The sequence below is a fragment of the Phocoena phocoena genome, chromosome 3, assembly GCF_963924675.1.
Source record: "Phocoena phocoena chromosome 3, mPhoPho1.1, whole genome shotgun sequence".
Lineage (NCBI taxonomy): Eukaryota > Metazoa > Chordata > Mammalia > Artiodactyla > Phocoenidae > Phocoena > Phocoena phocoena.
The window spans coordinates 65,536,231-65,556,867 of NC_089221.1; the positions used below are offsets into that span (position 1 = coordinate 65,536,231).

At 37.8% G+C, this 20,637-nt stretch overlaps 1 protein-coding gene across 1 annotated transcript in view; it reads left to right on the plus strand.

Moving 5' to 3' along the window:
• Positions 1–20,637, plus strand: part of ATG10 (autophagy related 10) — a 222,651-nt gene that overhangs the window by 12,307 nt on the left and 189,707 nt on the right. Inside the window, exon 2 of the mRNA XM_065875113.1 lies at positions 2,975–3,094. Coding sequence (XP_065731185.1) covers positions 2,987–3,094 — 108 coding nt within the window. The 5' untranslated portion in view covers positions 2,975–2,986. The remainder of the gene's footprint in view (positions 1–2,974; positions 3,095–20,637) is intronic.

The window sequence follows — 20,637 nt, forward strand, 5'->3', positions numbered from 1 at the left end:
CTCTGGCATGGCACGCAAGTGACCTTTCAGGAAGTTCATCACTATTTTATCTGGTATCTTTGAGGCCCTTCCCATCCATTTCTCCTCCACTAGTGAGGGCAGACAGATTTAACTTGCATGGGATTTGACTATCTCTGTCTTACTATACTCTCTTTATCATGTTGGTGACATCAAACTTGCGGTTCTGTACACCCTTACTTACCTTGGTTCACACTGTCCTCCCCGCTTGGACCACTATTCTAACCCTTGTGCTTCATTCACTGACAATTTGCCCTGCAAAAACTCCTACTTAACCTTAAAGGTTTATCTCCACCCTCACCCCAGACACTTTCGCACACCATCCCCTCTTTGTAAGGAACTCTTCTTGTGCCTACCATAATCTGTGCATCACTCCGTTGTATATACTTTAACTCGAAGTCCTCTTTTCCATTGCTGTCAGAATTAAGAGTTGAGCTGTAAATTGAGAAATTTGACTAAAGCTAGAGTTAAAAAAATACATTTGTACTTAAAACATTTTATTTCAACTTAAAACATATAAACATTCATTTGCGAATTTTCTCATGTATGACCAAGGCATTTTCTTTGAGTATGGATACTTGATTGGAATTCATTGTTCATTCTTAATTGTAAATTTCTAGTTTTGGTTTAAAAGAAAGAACTCAAGCCACTTGTGCCGCAATCTGAGTGCATAATCCTTGATTTGTACGATTTTTTCCCCCTCAGCCAATCTTTTCAGTTGTATTGTCTATAACTAGTTCAATAGTAGTTTGTTTTTTCTTATGAAGACTTACCTTTATAGTCTTTCCAAGTCTTTATAAAGTCTACGTCATAGAAATAACAGTTGTGTTTCTTTTTTACTTACATTTTATTGGTTTGGTTTGTGTTGCATTTAATTAAAGTATGTATTTATGATACATGAATATGGTTTGTGAAAGTACACTCAACTGATAGGAGCAGAGATGCTTCATAAAAAGCATGCTGTAGACATCAGTCATTGTTTTACAGAGGGAATAGACACTGTGTCAGTTAATCTGGCAAGTTGAATGGAGGTTGGTCTTTTAAGAGAGTTTCTGCTGTAATTATTGTCACTGGTTATCTCCCTTCATTGCAAGATAAGTTCTTTTTTTTTTTTTTACAGTTCATACTTCATTTACTTATTCATTCATCCAACAACTGTTTATCAGGTTCAGTCTAGAGCCAGGCACTAAGCTGGGTGCTGGGCGTACCAAGATGAATTAGACTCGGATCTTGTCTTCAAGATGTTCATGGTTTAGTGGGGGAAACAAGGTACATCTTGATGGAAGCATCCTGGAGGGACACCTGTAGAATGTGTATGAGTTTGCCAGGTGGGTAAACGCTTCTGCAACCACGAAGGACAGAGAAGTAAGCAGCTGTAGAGTGAATGTCCCCCAGGTAACCTTTGGCAATGTCTGGAGACATTTTTGGTTGTCACAACTGGGGAAAGGGACGCTACTGGCATCCCAGTGGATAGAGACCAGGAATGCTGCTCAACATCCTGCAATGCTTCATTCAAGATAAGTTCTTACAAGGCAAGAACTATACACTTTTTCATTTTTGTGTATCTAACCTTTACCTATGCACAGTGCCTACTACTTACATACAATATGTATTTGTTGGATGAGTGAACAAATTCTTATGTAGGTCATACTAAATTTGAATATTCAGAAAGAACACTGGACTGAGAATCAGCTAGTATAGACAGATCATTGGCCCTGGAGCCAAACTGGAGTTTGAACTTTTCCTCATTTGTATTCTTGAGCAGATTACTTACTCTTTTTCATTTGAGGAATGAGGATCACAGCAGCCTTTGGGCTGTGTGAGGATTAAATGGGAATGTGAAGTGTCTAGCATAAGCACCTGACATAGTAAGCAGTTAACAAGTGCTAATTGTCCTGATGATGCTTATCACTAATGAGGAGAATGTGGGAATTCACTTGGTCCAACTTTTCTCATAGACTTGAACTATATAATCTGAGTTTCCTTCCAGCTGCTCTAAAATTTTCTTTCTATAAACAATGTTTCATGTTTTAGATAGATTTATATAACAAATATGTGGGTAATCCTTGATTTTGGCACATTTGTAAACTCAATAAAGTAGGTAATTAATTAGGTGATCATCACCTTACACCTTGCAAAACAAATACTTTCAGGCTTTAGAACATCTTTTGTTAGTGAGTTGAACTCTAATATAAGGTGTGAAGAACAGCCCAGCTCCACTAATCACTGTGATGCTGTCTATATAAGAGCTAAGGTAGGAGATAGAGAAGGAAGTGTGAGGAGGTTGTTTGGAAGCATTAGCTTAGAAGAAGTGAGATAATGAACACTTGAAAGTTAATTTATGGACAAACTAAGCTTTTTGAACCATAGATACGTATTTGTTATCAATACAAAGCTAGGTTTTGGGTTTTCATGTTTTTTTGTTTTTTTTTAAAAATAAATTATTTATTTTTGGATACATTGGGTCTTCGTTGCTGCGCACGGGCTTTCTGTAGTTGCGCGAGCGGGGGCTACTCTTCGTTGCAGTGCGTGGGCTTCTCATTGCGGTGGCTTCTCTTGTTGCGGAGCACGGGCTCTAGGCACGTGGGCTTCAGTAGTGCGGGCTCTAGATCACAGACTCAGTAGTTGTGGTGCACAGGCTTAGTTGGTCTGCTGCATGTGGGATCCTCCCGGACCAGGGCTTGAACCCGTGTCCCCTGCATTGGCAGGCGGATTCCCAACCCCTGCGCCACCAGGGAAGTCCCTGGGTTTTCATGTTGATCACATTTTGTTCCTGATTAAAAAAGGGGGATAGGGTGAGAAAGATGGAAACAAAACACTTTTTTTTTTGGACTGGCTCTGAGGTTATTTTCCAATGTACATCCCAAATTTTTGTTTGTTTAAAGAAATAAGTGAATTAGCTGAATTCTTTTCAGTATTCATTCCACAGCTGATGCTAATAGTTTTTATATTTCAGTTGTTATTTAGTATGGAAGAAGATGAGTTCTTTGGAGAAGAAACGTTCCAGCATTATTGTGCAGAATTCATTAAACATTCACAGAAGATAGGTGATGGCTGGGAATGGAGAACTTCAAAGGTAAGAAAATTTTATTTTCTATTTCAATGGGGTTTTTTTTGTTCCCCCGCCCCCACAGAAACCTCAGTAATTGAAAGTAATGTATGAAAGCTAGTTTGATTTAGTAGAAGGCTTAAATTGAAGAATGTTTTAAAACAGATGTCCATTTTATTACTTCAGCTATATATACTCATTATAATTAGGCTAATGAAGTATTATCTACAAAAGTCCTTAGGTGAACTGCTTCAATTTAATAATAAGAGTTGTTAGCATATTAATTATCTGAATGTAAACAGGTGCTTCTGTGGTGCTTCAAACCATTTGCTTACACTATTAATTTTCTTAGGAAACTACTTTTGTCCAGAGAGTGGAAAGATAATCCAGAAACCAAACCATAGTCAAATAATCACAAATTCTGAAATATTGAGGACTGTATTCACTGGGAATTTCTTAATAATATAAATACTTCCAAAACATTCTTTCTTTTGATTCTATTCAGTAGTAATAATGTAAAAGGTCTATGTACTCATTTATTTCCACACATACATTTAGTAAGGTTCTCTGCCAAAAGCTCTTTAAGAGTTCCTTGAAATACTGTTCTTAGAGAATAAGTAAGTTTTCTCTACTTGACATTTTATCTGATCCATGAAAAAGTGGTGAATCCTGATTCTCTGCTGATTAGCTGTTTCCTATATGAAATCTGAGAAATGAGAACAGTTTTGAGCTTATTCCTATGATTCAGATCTAGAGGCTAGGGAAATGCAGGCCTTGATCAGATCTAGATTGTCACTGGGAGGAGAAGCCATGATTCCTCTTGGGTCGTATATCAGCTAAGCTTTGACAGGGGAGCTCATGTGAGGGTTCAGAGGTATAGAGTCAATTTCTTGTGGTGGATTCTATCCCCACTCTCTAAGCTAGTGATGGGACAGTTCATAAACTTTTAAGACATCTCTTGCTGTAGGATAACATGACCTTACTAGCATCTTTTATTAATTTTGTTCCTGAGTATTTAAAAATTTTGTTTGCTATTGTTTGAATTTTTATTCATCTTATTTCTTCTATGATTGTTATTGACATATAAAAGAACTGCTAATTTTTGTATATTAATTTTGTAACCATTCAGTCATCTTACTGAATTCTCCTGTTAATTTTCATAATTTTTCAGTGATTTCTCTTGTGTCTTCTAGGTAGAGTGAGGTTATCTGCAAATGAGGACTTTTTTGTTGCCTTCTTTGTAATATTTCTCCCTAATATTTATGAACTGAGTAGAAAAATGTTAATAGTAATAACAGCTCTCTTTGTCTTTTTCCTGACTTTAATATTAATGCTTCTGATATGTAATGATTAAAATGTTGGTTGTTTATTCATTGAATGAGAATAGGTTTCTGACCCCTTTTGTCCTGTAATAATTTGTGTGATTATTCCTTGGGAACTTTCCCTTTTTACCAGGTTAAAAAAAAAAAAAGAATTTTTCTTTTATCTTAAGTTGGAAGCAGGATAATAGAGATTCCTGTTACCATTTCAGTGACCTAGCAGAGTTGGGGAGCAGAAAGGTAGGAAGTTGGGTCTGTGTGTGTATGTATGTGTGTGTGTTGGGAGACTCTGGGGAAGATCTCCAAGAGACAAATTTTATGTCAGAAGTTTATTCACCGAATTTGTTGAAACTAGTGCCATAAGAACCAGTTTCCAGGATTTGTTTTTATTCTGGCCTGGCCTCTACTTCACGGATGGGTATGGCTGAGTCTAGTTTCTTGTTTGCTGCCACTTTCTGCTGAGTTCCCTACCCTTTGGAGTAAGAATTGCACCTCTAATTATTTAATGTGGGGGTAAGCCTGTAGATATCAAAACAAAACAAAACATTCATCAGAGAAAATCTTTATAGCCTTAGGGTAAGGACTGCAAACTCAAAAGTCTGTGAAGACCTGGTTGGGTAATGTAAGTGGGTCAAGCTGCCAGGGACAAGACAGAATGGAGACTGAGTCTTGGGGCCTGTGGCAGACCAGAGTGCTTGGCCTGAGACCAGGTTGGAAACATGGGCCTAGGGGTTTACCAGATCTTCCAAGAAAAGTAAAAAAGATTTGGGGATAAAATCTAAATTTTTAAAGGTTGGCAACTAATTAAAAGAGATATTTTTTAAACACAGTGAGGACCAAACCCAGCATGCCAGTGATGTATAATATGTGGGCTCTGTGTGGCCAGTGGGTGACTTCTGGGACTGGATGCATGGTGTTGACAGTGGTTTCTCACCCAGCCCTGCCTCAGTGCATGCTGTTGATCTGAATTAGGAAAAGGGGCTCCAGCAAGGAGATCCCTCTCTTCTGTATTTTGGAATGTTAGTATTTTTACTACTTAATTTCTGCAGTTCTATACCCAGTTTAAGAAGGAAATTGTGAATCAGACCCTTTATTTCCTTTAACCTTCCATCTGTATTACATCTCAGGCTTTGTGGGACTGTTTGGAGACAATACTTAGAATATTCTTTTACTTTTTAAGCTCCAGAAATTAATTTTTATATTAAAAATAGTTGTATTGATGTATAATTGACAAACAATAAACTGCACATATTTAAAGTGTATAATTTGATCAGTTTTGACATATGTACGGACCCTGAACCTTCACTACAATCATGAGAGTGAACATATCCGTTATCCCCAAAAGTTCCCTAATACAACTTTTTAATGCCTCTCTCTGCCCCTTTTTGCCCCTTATTTTTTAAAAAAACCTTTGTTTATCCCTGTATGTAGAGGCTCCTTTAAAGAGTACATATATTGTCACTCATACCTTCAGGTTTGTTCACAAATCACTTTGGTAGCACCCATTTTATTTTTTAATTTTAAAATAATTATGACAATGTTTAGAGAATTGGTATAATTCAACTTTTTATATAAGGCAAAGCATCATTTTTTCCTGCAAAGTTGATGAGAAAAGCAATGTGAATTAATGAAACATGTAAATAATTTAAAATTTTTAAAAGGAAGAAGTTTCTTAAAATAATCAAAATAGTCCTAATTTTTATATCTGGAGGTATGCAGATTAAGGAGAATACTTCTAAATCAGTATTTTTTCAGTGGGGCTTAATTCTGTTGGCATCTGGGCAGGATAGTTCTTCTTGTGCTCCTACCCCCATCATCTCCAAACCCTTTAGGAAGGCAGTACACTTTTGTTGAGAGCCATTGTTTAACATGATGGTCTGTCAGATATTAAAGATAGTGGTTAATAGCATGGGCTTCAGAGTTAGATAGACCCGAGTACAAATCCTGACTCTACCATTTACTAACTGGATTTTAGACAAATTACTTAATGTCTCCAAACTTCATTTTCTTTATCTATAAAATAGGAATAATAGTAATACTCACCTAACATGGCTATTGTATACGTTAAATGAGATTTGCATTCAAAAAGTTTAGCACAGTTTCTGGCACGTGGACAGTTACATTGTGGTTATAAGTTTTAGTTGGTTGTTTGAAATTTTCAGCATCTTTTGTTATAGAAATAAAGCTATGAATGAAATTGTAGTTAGGTTTTCAGAAACCTTCATGAAAATCTATTAGCACCAAATATACTGTAATGGTCTGTAGTGTATTGTTCTGAATTCTCTACAATAAGGGGAGCAGAAGATGGTAAATAACAATGAATGCAATTGTTTGAAACACATTATAGGGTTACGTTGTTTTATTGCACTTTGCTTTATTGCACTTTATGGATATTGCATGTTTTACAAATTGAAGTTTTGTGGTAACCCTGCCTCGAGCAAGTCTATTGGTGCCACTTTTCCAACAACATTTGCTCAATCGTGTCTCTGTGTCATATTTTGATAATTCTCACAGTATTTCAAACTTTTTCATTATTATATTTGTTATGGTGATCTGTGACCAGTGATCTTTGATGTTAGTATTGTGATTGTTCGGGGGTGCCAGGAATCCTGCCCATTAAGACAGCGAACTTAATAAATGTGTGTGTTCTGACTGCTCCACTGACTGGCCATTGCCCCATCTCTGTCCCTCTCCTTGGGCCTCCCTATTTCCTGAGACACAGCAATATTGAAATTAGGCCAATTAATAACCCTACAATGGCCTCTAAGTGCTCAAGTGAAAGTAAGCATTGCCTATCTTCACTTTGAATCAGAAACTGGAAATGATTGAGCTTAGTGAGGAAGGCATGTCAAAAGCTGAGTAGATCAAAACCTAGGCCTCTTGCACCAAACAGCCAAGTTGTGGATGCAAAGCAGAAGCTCTTGAAGGAAGTTAAGTGTGCTACTCCAGTGAATATGCAAATGATAAGAAAGTGAAACAGCCTTACTACTGATAAGAAGAAAGTTTTAGTGGTTGGGATAGAAGATCAAACCAGGACAACTTCCCATAAGCCGAAGCCTAATCCAGAAGAAGGCCCTATCTCTTCAATTCTATGACAGCTGAGAAAGGTGAGGGTGTTACAGAAGAAAAGTTTGAAGCTAGCAGAGTTGGCTCATGAGGTTTCAGGAAAGAAACTATCTCCATAACATAGAAGTGTGAGGTGAAGCAGCAAGGGCTGAATGTAGAAGCTGCAGTAAGTTATCCAGAAGATCTAGCTAAGATCATCAATTAAGGTACCTACACTAAACAACAAATTTTCAGTGTAGACACAACAGCCTTCTATTGGAAGAAGATGCCATCTAGGACTTTCACAGCTGGAAAGGAGAAGTCAATGCCTGGCTTCAAAACTTCAAAGGCATAAAGGCTGACTATCTTGTTAGGGGCTAATACAGCTGGTGACTTTAAGTTGAAGCCAGTGCTCATTTATCATTCTGAAAATTTTAGGGCCCTTTAGGTTATGCTAAATCTACTCTGCCTGTGTTCTATAAATGGAGCAAAAAAGCCTGGATGATAGCACATCTATTTATAAGTGGTTTACTGAATATATTAAGCCCACTGTTGAGACATACTGTTCAGAAAAAAAGATTCATTTCAAAATAGTACTGGTCATTGACAATGTACCTAGTCACCCAAGAGCCCTGATGGAGATATACAAGATTAATATTGTTTTCATGCTTACTAACACAACATCCATTCTGCAGCCCATGGTTCGAGTAATTTCAACTTTCAAGTCACATTTTGTAAGAGATACATCTCGTAAGGTTATAGCTGCCAAAGATAGTGATTCCTCAGTTGGATCTGGGCAAAGTCAATTGAAAGCCTCCTGGAAAGGACTCACCATTCTAGGTACCATTAGGAACACTGAGATTCATGGGAAGGAGTCAAAATGTCAACATTAACAGGAGTTTGGAAGAAGTTGACCAATCCTCATGGATGACTTTGAGGGGTTCAAGACTTCAGTGGAGGAAGTCACTGCAGATGTAGTAGAAATAGCAAGAGAACAAGCATTAGAAGTGGAGCCTGAAGATGTGACTGACTTACAGCAATCTCATGATAAAACTTGAACAGATGAGGAGTTGCTTCTTACGGATGAGCAAAGAAAGTGGTTTCGTGAGATAGAATCTACTCCTGGTGAAGATGCTGTGACGAACTGACAACAAAGGATTTAGAATATGACATAAACTTAGTTGATAAAGCAGAAGCAGCGTTTGAGAGGACTGACTCCAGTTTAGAAAGAAATTCAAAATGGGTAAAATGCTATCAAACAGCATTGCATGCTACAGAGACATCGTTGGTGAAAGAAGTGGTCAGTTGATGTTGCAAACTTCATTGTTGTCTTATTTTAAGAAATTGCCACAGCCATCCCAACCTTCAGTGACCACCACCCTGATGAGTCAGCAGCCATCAACATCGAGAAAAGACACTCCACCAGCAAAATGATTATGACTCACTGGAGGCTCAGATGATGGTTAACATTTTTTAGCAATAAAGTATTTTTTGTTCATACAATGTGTTTTTAGACCTAATACTATTGCACATTTAATATAGTGTAAACATAATTTTTTTTTTTTTTTTGTGGTACGCGGGCCTCTCACTGTTGTGGCCTCTCCCGTTGCGGAGCACAGGCTCCGGACGCGCAGGCTCAGCGGCCATGGCTCACAGGCCCAGCTGCTCCGCGGCATGTGGGATCTTCCCCGACTGGGGCACGAACCCGCGTCCCCTGCATCGGCAGGCGGACTCTCAACCACTGCGCCACCAGGGAAGCCCAACATAATTTTTATATGCATTGGGAAACCAAAAAATTCATGTGACTCGCTGTATTTTGATATTTGCTTTATTGTGGAGTTCTGAAACCTAGCCCTTTATATCTCCAATATATGTCTGTATATATCTTAAAAATCCATGGGCTCATAATGTTAGAGAAGGAGGGAGGGATGGGGGGGTGGGGAAAAAGAGAGAGAGAGAGAGGGAGGGGGAGAGAGAGAGAGAGAGAGAGAGTGAGTGGAGCAGAAGAGACTCCAAACCTAACTCATTGAACACCATTGGGATTATCTAGGGCATCAACTCATCAACTCCTTGGTCTGAAAATTGTTAGTCAAAAGGAAAGAAATAAGCATTTATCCTGTCTTTCCTGCATGAATTATATCTCATAGTAACTAAATAGCCTAATTTGATAAGGAAAATTGTTTTTTCCCTGAGAATTCCATCTAATAAATATGGAAAGGATGATAGAATTAGAAAGTCACCACTTTTCAATCCCTAATGAAATGAATTAGTCAACAATAATCAGTAGATGAAAATATAAGGTGAAAAATTGATGTGAAATTTACAAAAGAGGGATTGACCTATCACTACCTGAACCTAGCATTCAATCTTATCATTACTGAAAATAGGATATCCAGATATTATGTACTTTCTGAAGTTTTATAACCTGAATCACAGAGCACAGTCTATGGAATATTCTTGCCCCCAAAGATAAACCTGAATAGAACCAATTAAGGAAGACAAGTGATAGAGGACCAAGTTAATTGACACCACAGGAAGCAAATAGAAAAATTCAGAAATCTAAAGGACAGTTGACCCAGTTTCCTTAAAAAGTTAATGGTAGGATAAAGAAGTGAGGAGGAGGACTGCACGTCTAACTATTTAGAATTAAGGACCAGTTTTTTGTTTTGTTTTGTTTTTAAAATATCCTTGGGGCAGCGACCAGTAAGCTGTCCCGGTGCGCAAAACTAGTGTGCAGCTCAGATCATGTGAGACTCAATCACGGGAGGGTGAGATTACCAGCCTGGTTCACTAGATGGGTCCACTGACCATGCACTTGGGTGTGTTGACAGTGTCAACTTGCTATGAAAGTTTCCAAGTCCTTACTTTCCTTTTCTGAATTTATCTTATTGACCCATAGCAAAGAGTTTGCAGATTGAGAACAGTTTTGGGACTGGTAATTTACAATTAGTTCTTGAATTGGCACCAGTTCAGACCACATTTTGAGTAGCACTACTCTAAATTAATAGAAATCAGGAGACATAGCCTAATGTAATGTGTGAACCTTCTTTGGACCCTGACTCAAATCAACTGTAAAAGGACCTTTTTTGAGACAGTTGGGGATATTTGATTATGGACTAAGGTATAAAATGATACTAATGATGTTAGCAAAGAAAAAAATATACCAGGGATAGATGAAGCAAATGTGGCAAAATCATGACATATATTGAATCTAAGTAATGTGTATGTAGGTTTAATTTTGGTACTGTTCTCTCTACTTCTTTGTATATTACATATATGCTTCCTTTTCTTCAGTGTCATCCCAATTTATTCTTCACCCTAAACTTTATTCATGATAGCATATGTTCTTAGCCTTGTCTTAGATTCAGAGCCCTTTTGGGAATTTGTGCAGTTTAAAACTTCAAAGCAACTTGCCTTCTAAAATTTTTTCTTTTGTTTTTGTGTTTTTACTCACTGGATATGAGTACATTAGTTCTGTGATATCACCTTTTACAGGTTATTGATAAAATAATTTCCCATAGCTTTTCAACTATATTCTCTCACTTTTGTATAGCAGAAACAGGAAGAGAGACCATTCAGGTACTGAAAACAAAATATTCTATTCTATTAATACTAATTTTGAGATTAAATTTTATACAAATAACTAGATTATTTTGTATGTTACTCGTTTTCTTAAAAAAATTTTAAATTGAAGTATAGTTGATTTACTTTGATTTACAATGATATGCAGAAGAATTGTTTATTTTATTTTATTTATTTTGGCCGCATTGCACGGCATGCAGGCGGCATGAGGGACCTTACAAGACCAGGGATCAAACCCATGCCCTCTGCAATGGAAGCACAGAGTCTTAACCACTGGAACGCCATGGAAGTCCTGTTATTCTTAAAGAAGAATTAAAAGGCCTCTGCTCCTCACCCCCTATTAACCCCTGTCTCTTCAGTTAAACCTACTTGATTATATTTTGAAATTTCATAGCAGCACACTAGAAATATTTTGATTATTTCCCTGACAGCTTAGGAACCCTTATTGAAAGGGCTTATTTCCTAATTTATATAGAGTAAAAATTTAAAATTTTATTCTTAGAAATTTAAACAATTTGAATTTCTTTTTGATTCCTGATTTTTTTTTTTTTTTTTTGCGGTACGCGGGCCTCTCACTGTTGTGGCCTCTCCCGTTGCGGAGCACAGGCTCCGGACGCGCAGGCTCAGCGGTCATGGCTCATGGGCCCAGCCCCTCCGCGGCATGTGGGATCCTCCCGGACCGGGGCACGAACCCGTGTCCTCTGCATCGGCAGGCAGACTCTCAACCACTGCGCCACCAGGGAAGCCCTTGATTCCTGATTTTTAATTCCGTTTTAATTCCTTCCTTTCAGTAGTCTTTCACTATGATTAATTCACATTGATTTTCTTAAAACCCTTCAACATTATCCTAATTACATCAAATTCATATTTTTAAAATAGATTCTAAAATATTTCCATATCTTACTTCATTCCATCTTTTAACACCATCTTGTTAGAAAACCCACCCTACCCTTCCCATCAATCCTGCTGCCGTGCTGAATTTCTCACTTTGTTTATTTGCACAGATATCTTTTTTTTAATGTCTTACTATGAAAAATTTTAAGCATACAAAAGCAAAGAGAATAGTATAATGAATTCCCATGTACCTATCACTTAGCTCCCACAATTACCAACTCACAGCCAGGAATATACTGTTTTAAAGCATGTATCATGAAGTGACATGATATATCTCAATTAAGTTGACTTTCTTTTTTCACCTTCCCCCATATGTCTTAAAATTATGGGTTTTTCAAGTGCACTCTAAATTTATCATTAATATTAAAATTAATAATCTCAGAAAAAGACTCTAGAGACATAAAATATTATTTCTACAAATTTTTATTTATTTAAAAAATTATGGTAAAATACATATATATAACATAAAATTTATCATCTTAACCATTTTTAAGTGTATAGTTCAGTAGCCTTAAGTACATTCACATTGTTGTGCAACCAAGTTCCAGAACTGTTTTCATCTTGCAAAATCAAAACTCTATACCCCTTAAACACTAACTCCTCATTCCTCCTTCCCCAGCCCCTGGCAACTACCCTTCTACTTTCTATGAATTTGACTACTCTAGGTAGTTCATATAGGGGGAATCATACAGTATTTATCTTTTTGTGACTGGCTTATTTCACTTAGCATGACATCTTCGAAGTTCACCCATTATTTCTACAAATTTTGACTTAGGGATTTATAAAGTAGAGAACTAAACAGAGAATTGGGGGGTGAATTTCCGTTAGATGATGACATCTTGAATTACATAGCCTCATTCTGTTAAGAGATTTCATTTCTTTTATTTTGAAGCACGACATTATTAAAGAGAGTTAAAAATGCTTTCTATGTGTGTCTAGTAAGACTAATTTTTCATCATGTCTCCAATTTGCTGATATTATATAAATCCTACTGGCTAGTTCTATCAGAAACATAATCAAATTCAAGAGTAAATAATGGAATTAATATCTTAAATACAGTTATTTTACTTTGCCTATGCATTCATTTTTGTGGTATTTATACATTGAGTTGTTGGAAGTAAGGCTTTCTATTTTAAAGGTGAAATATTAACTATCCTCTTATACTTTTTGATCTCTATGTACACAATATCCTTAGACAGATTCTTTGCTAAAATTTAGTGACAATTTTAAGGTTTATGAAAAGAATAGACGTTTCCCACAGGTTTCTTAAGTATAATATTGCTTTATGTGAGTAACAAATAAATACATTTGTTGGCTTGAAATACTTAATTTTGCTTAACTTTTATTCTTCTTCCTCCAGCTTATTAAAAACATTTTTTATATATCCCAGTATTAATCCTTTTTAGGGTGGCTGTGAGCATGTTATTGCTATTAGTTTTAGTGTAATGCTGTATTTGTTTAAGTCATCTACTGTGAGTTAATGAAATATCATTTCTGGCCCCAAATGTCACTAGATAAAGATTAAATATATTGCATTCACATAGTCTCTTGATTAGACTAAAGTAGAGTTTTTTTAGTTTATCTTTGGAGATTAGGAGAAAAATGCACTTGGAGCAGCATGCTGTGTTTTTGTAACAAACATTGACTCATAGTTACACTAGGTTTTTCATTCATAATTTATTGTGTGTTATGATATGATCTGTCACTTAAGCATATGCAAATCTTAAGCAATCACTTCAAGAAGAACAAGTTGTATTACTTGTGAATTAAATATTTTTGAACACCATTTTTAAAGACTATCAAGAGTATCAGAAAGGAAAGCTGTAATACTTTACAAATTTATCAATTGAACTTAAACAGTGAGAGTAATTGTGCACATTTAACAATTAAAAGCACATTCTTGGCTAACAGTGATGTTTGGGTTCGTTGGGCAGGCTGGCAGACTCTATTTCAAAAAGTCTCCTAGGGAGTTAACACTGGTAAGTTTATCAAGCCCAGGATCTGACCCTCAGATTCAGATAGAATAGAATGGATAGAATGGAATTCAGATAGAATGTCTCTCAAAGAGGGATCCACATCGAGCAATGTCTAATTATATATATCCTTTGACATTTGTATCCTGATATATATATATATATATATATCAGAATCTAATTTATTAATTTATAATGAATAGAATTGTCAAATGAACTGGAATGCTCCTGTCATTGTGATGATTCATTTTGTTTTGTAAGTGGGCAAATCACAATTGCGTGAACACAGAATGAGTACAAATTCTCATGTGTAGTTATATGAATGAAATATTTAGTGGCATAATCTAAGAGTGGCATCATACATCTGGCTCTGCAGTAGGGATAATCTTACCATTTGAGGCCAAGTTGTTTAAAGTAATGATATGTAGGGTAGGAAATCTCTTTCTTGAATAGTGTAGTGGGCAATGCTAATGTTTCCTCCACTGATCTCATTTTTTTTTTTTTTTAAGTTTTAATGACTGACCAGTCTCTTTTAGTCACCATTTGATTATAGCCAAATCTTGCAGACTGGGGAGCTATTCTGTCTCTTTAGGGTAATTTGCCCATCTGCTCTGATCTATTATGAGTTAATTTCATGCTTGAACTCGAAAAATGCTTATTTCTAAAGCCTTGGATTGGGCCTCCAGTTACAGACAGCATTACCCTGATCTTGAATGTTTGTAGAAATAGAAAAAAAAAATCATAAAAGAATCACATTACCCTAATACAATTGTGATTGTTTTGGTGAATTTCCCTCATGTGTAGACTTTCATTTTTAGGTCCTCTTAAACACGTGTTGCTAAATTTCCTAAATGGGATTTTAATGGTTGTTCTTTTAAATTTAAAATATTGGAGTGAAATTACATATCTAAAACATCATCTTCCCTTTTAGGAACAGAATAGGTGTTCACTTTAAAGATTGATTCTGCTAGGTATATGTTGTAACTGGTTACCTAAATGAACTGTCATACTGCTTCTAGTGCTTTTAAAAATAATTATTTGGTGCTTTCCATGTCATCTGACATAGCAAAAATATGGTTTCTTTTCCAATATATATGGCTTCATTTTGGTCATATTGTTTTAGTGACAACTTCCAGAACTAATTGCATGCTATAGCAGCAATCACATGTATTCTTGCTTTACAGCATCCTTTTTTAGGCTGACAACACTTTGTAAGTATATGGGGTAGTCTTTTTTTCTTCATTTTGTGTCAAGATAACTTAAATAAATGAATAAACTTGGACACCGAGGTAACAATTGACCTGCCCAAGTCTGAGCTACCACTGGAGCAAGGACCCAGGTCTTTGGACCACTACAGTCCCAAATTTCCATTTATTTATCTGCTTCTAAATAATAGCCTTTGTACAAAGTTTAATCACATAAGTGATCTCACAGATTAGAGTTCGGTAACCTCAAGCTCCGAAAATTGAGCTCCTCATCTTTCGAGCTCCTCATCTTTCAACCTCCTGTCAGTTGACTTCTTTGTTTTAGTAGATGGCTCTACCATCCTTCTGGCTCAGGCCATAAACCTGAAGGCTTTTACATTCCTCTGTCTCCTCAATACCTAGACCTGATGGATCATTATATCAGTTTATTCCACCTTTAAAAATCTCTCACATTGGCTTACCTCTGCCTCCTCTGCCCTCCTTTCCCATTGCCACTGTCTTGGCTCAGGCCATTGTTTCTGCTTTCTGTCTCTGATCTCGCCCTCTGCCAATCTGACTTCCACCTTGACAGAGTGATGTTATAAAACGCATTTCCAATCCATTACCCCCTGGTTAAGATCCTTTAGTGATTCTCCATTATTTCAGGATATAGTTTAGGGTCTTTAGCTAAGCATACACAGCTCACGCCTAAAAAAGATGCACTATTTTGAGTCTGGCTTTGTTTGCTCAACATTCATTTATGCATAACTTTATGGTCAGTGATTGGTCAGAGGTTATGCTTGGACACCTGAGCATGATGGATGGAGTAAGACTTCCACCCTTCCCAAACCATCTATATGTGTGTTGGGGAGCACATTTAAAGTTCAGGCAGGTTTCTACTCTGCCCTGCCTTCTAGTTTCTTCCATGTCCTCTGTTCATGTGAGCAGCTCCACCATCAGCCCAGGACTTGAGGACAGTATGGTTTTCTTGAGGCATGTGGGTGGAGGCAGCCAGGGTGGTTTGCAGAGTTCAAGCCCCTCTGTGGTCTCTCATTTCCAGGATCTACCTATTACCTTTATGGTTTTGTTGTCGGGAGGTTGCTTGTCCCAACTGGGATGGCTACCTCAGACTTGCTCCTGAGATTGCTACATTTGCTGGCGCTGCTGCTGGACTGCATATTTTCATCTTTGGCTCCAGATCAATTGAACCTCTCTGGCCTTGAAGCTGCCCTAGCCTATGGTCCAGGGAGAACCCTATCCCTGACCACCTGACCACAGGGGAGGGATGGCAGCAGCCCCAGGCAGGAGTGTCACAGAGTCCCACTGTTCTTACCCTAGTTTCAACAGTGTTTCATGAATAAGTACTTCTTACTAAGTTATTTGACTTTGGTTGATTACCAGAATCCTGAAATGTTTTTTTTTTTTTTTAAACAATTTTGAATAATTTCCAGTTGTTTTTTGGAGAAGATTTGAAGTCCTGCCTCCTGACGCCACAGGATGATTTTAATTTGCATTTTCCTAAAAACTAGTTCATTTGAGCACCTTTTCATATGTTTATTAGTTTATTGTACCTTCCTTTGTGATTTGTTTGGTTAAGTCTTTTGCCCATAATCACTACATATTTTTCTGAGATTAAATTTAAGCAGATAGGTAACCCCACCCTCAAGTTTGGCTTAGAAGCCTGCCCCTTCTCTGTAGTTTCATATAATTGACGCTCAGTTTTGTATGGTGGTTATCTGTATACTTGCCTGATTCCCCACAGTAGTCTGAAAGCTCCTTGACTGCAGGAATTTTGTTTCTGTACCCTCACTTCTATATCTTTGGTGCTGAGTGTAGTAAGCACTCTATATGCATTTCTTTTTTTTAAAATTTAATTAATTAATTAATTTTTGGCTGCATTGGGTCTTTGTTGCTGCGCATGGGCTTTCTCTAGTTGAGGCGAGCGGGGTCTACTCTTCAGTGCGGTGCACGGGCTTCTCATTGCAGTGGTTTCTCTTTGTTGCGGAGCACAGGCAGTAGGCGTGTGGGCTTCAGTAGTTGTGGCATGCAGGCTCAGTAGTTGTGGCTTGCGGGCTCTGAGTGCAGGCTTAGTAGTTGGGGTGCACGGGCTTAGTTGCTTGGTGGCATGTGGGATCTTCCCGGACCAGGGCTCGAACCTGTGTCCCCTGCATTGGCAGGCGGATTCTTAACCACTGCACCAACAGGGAAGCCCTCTGCCAGGTTTTTTATTTGTGTAAATGCATCTCATTGTACTTCATTTCATTGTATAATATATTGTTTGAAATAAATGGGTCATTGACTAGTAGGTAAAAACCTATTTGTTTTACAAGAATTTTCATTAAATAGTAAAATTCCTTTTTAGTAGAATGAATCATTGGGTCCAATGTTATTATGTAATGTTATCGGCGACCTCTAAATTTATTGCTGCTAAGCTCACTGGTAAATTCTTTGATCTTTTAGTAGTATTTGACAAGGATTGATCATTCTTTTCTCCTTGAAATACTTTTTTCATTTGGTGTCCTTACTCTCGGTTTACCGCCTATATTACTCTTCACTCCTTTTCATAACCTCATAATATTAGGGCACCCAGGCACACTGACTTTCTTGCTGTTCCTCAAACACACCAGACAAACACTGCCTCCTGGGAGCCTCTGAATTGGCTGGGCCCTCTGTTTAGAACCCTCGTCTTCCAGATATGACTAACTGCCCCCATCCCTCTGTCCTCCCATCCCACGTGTTTCCTCACGTGTCACCTTCTTTCTGAGGCTTCCCTGACCACCCTATTCAATATTTCAAACTACTTGGTCCACCTACCTACAGCCTCACTCCTGATTTCCCTTATCCTCTTCTACATTTTCTTTTTCTCATACTATTATTCAGCTTCTAACATGCTCAGTAATTTACTTATTTATTATGTTTATTGTTTAATGTCTCTCTTTCCCTGCTCAGGCTATGAGGACAGAGATCTTTATTTTGTTTGCTGATATGCCCAAAGTAACTAGAATATCATTGGCTATAAAGTAGGTACACAAACAGGTATTTGCTAAATGGATGATTGAATATCTGATTTTCTGGAAAAAAGAAAAACCTACACTTTGTCTGAAGAATTTTATTAGACAAAAAGTTTTATTTGAAAAAATATGAGAAATTAAAAAAAAATGCCAGTGTTCTTCTTTTATACCTTAATTGATGAATTAGGATCCATGAAAACACCATAAAATTTACATAGAAAGTTAATAAGTAGCATTCAAATAACCTCTTCAGGGCAGTCTTTTTAATAAAACTGGCATTTCTGTAAAAATGGAATTCTTCCATAATTATATGCAGTATAGTAGAATTTAATGCATACTTTAGATTTTAAAATAACCATATAACAGTGTATTGAGTGGGACCTTTTTATCTTGCTTCTGAATTGCAGCTAAGGCCCCAAGCTGAGGACAAAAGACTTTTGAGTAACTGATTTTCTATATTTGGATTGCTATGAATAATCTACTAGCCACTGGGGTCAGAAACCTGCCTGCAGAGACTGCTCAGAGGAACCACTCCTGAAGAACTGGGATCCCCCACCCCACCCCAATATGAGAATAGGATTCAGCGAGCAGAAGTGCAGAGTTGTACTGAGAAACAATTCCCTCCCTCACAAACCTCTCTTCGTTCTCCAAAGAACCACTTGTGAAGTATGGAGTACTTTACAGTTGGGAGAGGGGACATTTCATTGCCTAGTTGAGCATTGCCTTATCCATGGACTTGCTGATCTGCTGTTTTCTGCTGGAGCAAGGCTAAAGGGAGTTGAGAGTAAGAGTGGGAAGCAGGGGACACTGTTCAATCTGTTTAATATGGTCACTTCAGAGAATAGCTGTGCTGGACCTATTTTTCCATTGTCCTGCTCAAGCCAGGAGGTGTAAAGGGAACTCAGCAGTGGTAGGGTGGATGGTTACTGTCTAGATCAGATAAATGTCCCTGCAGGATATTCTGAAGAGCCCATTTAATCACTCATGAGGGAGCCAGCAGCTGCATGCCTGCCACACGCAGGAGCAGTCAGTGTCAGCCAGAGAAGCAACAGCAAACAACAAGGAGAGGACTGTGACTGCAACCAGTTTAGCAAGGGGATGATTCTCCTTCCTGCTTCCAGTTCTCAAGCCATGGGCTCCTGGACGAAGTAGTGAGGGGCAGAAGGTTTCTCTGAGCAAGACAGTGCTTCATTTCTCCATTCTAAGCAGCAGAGAGTGTGGGTTGAACTACAGGGAAAAAAGAACTTCAAATTGATTTTGAGTCTGAAATCTTCAGAATAACAAAAAGGGCTTCCCCGGTGGCGCAGTGGTTGAGAGTCTGCCTGCCGATGCAGGGGACACGGGTTCGTGCCCCGGTCCGGGAAGATCCCACATGCCGCGGGGCGCCTAGGCCCATGAGCCATGGCCCGTGAGCCTGTGCGTCCGGAGCCTGTGCTCCGCAGCGGGAGAGGCCACAACAGTGAGAGGCCCGCGTACTGCAAAAAAAACCCCAAAAAACAAAAATAATATAAGATTGAGTCTTAATTTTCTGAAGTCTTGAGTTCTAAAAACTGAAAGCATCTAAAAAGTTATAGATTGGGACCAAGTTGTTGTTTAAGGATCCCTAATATATCAGTTAGGAATTGCAGCATAATAAGTCATTATAAAACTTAGTGGTTTAAAACAATAACCATTTATTATTCCTCAGAAACCTACAAATTGGCTGGACAGTTCTGCTGATCTGTGGCAGGCTCAGTTGATCTCCATAGGGCTTACTTATATATCTACAATCCAGCCGAGTATTGGCTGGGAGCTGGCTAGTCTAAGAGGGCCTCATCTAAGAGGGGTGATTCAGTCTGTTTCCGTGTTCCAGCAGGCTAGCCTGAGCCTGTTCTCATAGCAGTGGTTAGGGTCGAAAGGAAGAAAGTAGAAACACTCAAGCACTCTTTCAGACCTTTACTTGAGCTTTTCTTGGGGGGCCAAGCTCAGAGTCAGTGTGGAAAGGCACTACCAAAGGACAAGATATAGGGAGATGTGAAAAATTGGGGTCACTAATGCAATCAATCTGCCACACCTATCAGGTGGGAAAGGAGATTCCACACAGGAAAGCTAAGAGCAGTTATTGGAAAAAATAAATTCATTTCATATTTCTGCTCTGAGGAGTAGACCCCTTAATCACAGGTTACAATTGATTTGGACTGCATAGGCTCTTAAAACAGAGACTGTTTGTTCTACATATTCTTTCTAATATGAATTTACCCCAGAAGTCATTGTTTAAAGATCCTGGTGTTTTAATTTGGGGGTCACACTGAATTTGAATGTATATAATCTACCTAATATATCAATAGATAATATCTAAATTTTATGTATCAGGAGAAAGCTATATACAGAAAACATGGAATTTGGAGATGAATGGCAGAAGATATAGCAAGGAAAGTTACAAGAGGTTGCCTCTGGGTAGGCTGACCAAAGTATGGGGAGGGGTAAGAAAGGGGCTGCTGATTTTTGTTTTAACTGCATTCTAGGCAGTTTGACTTTTTAAATTATGTACTAAATTACTTTGATTAAAATCAGTAAAAATTT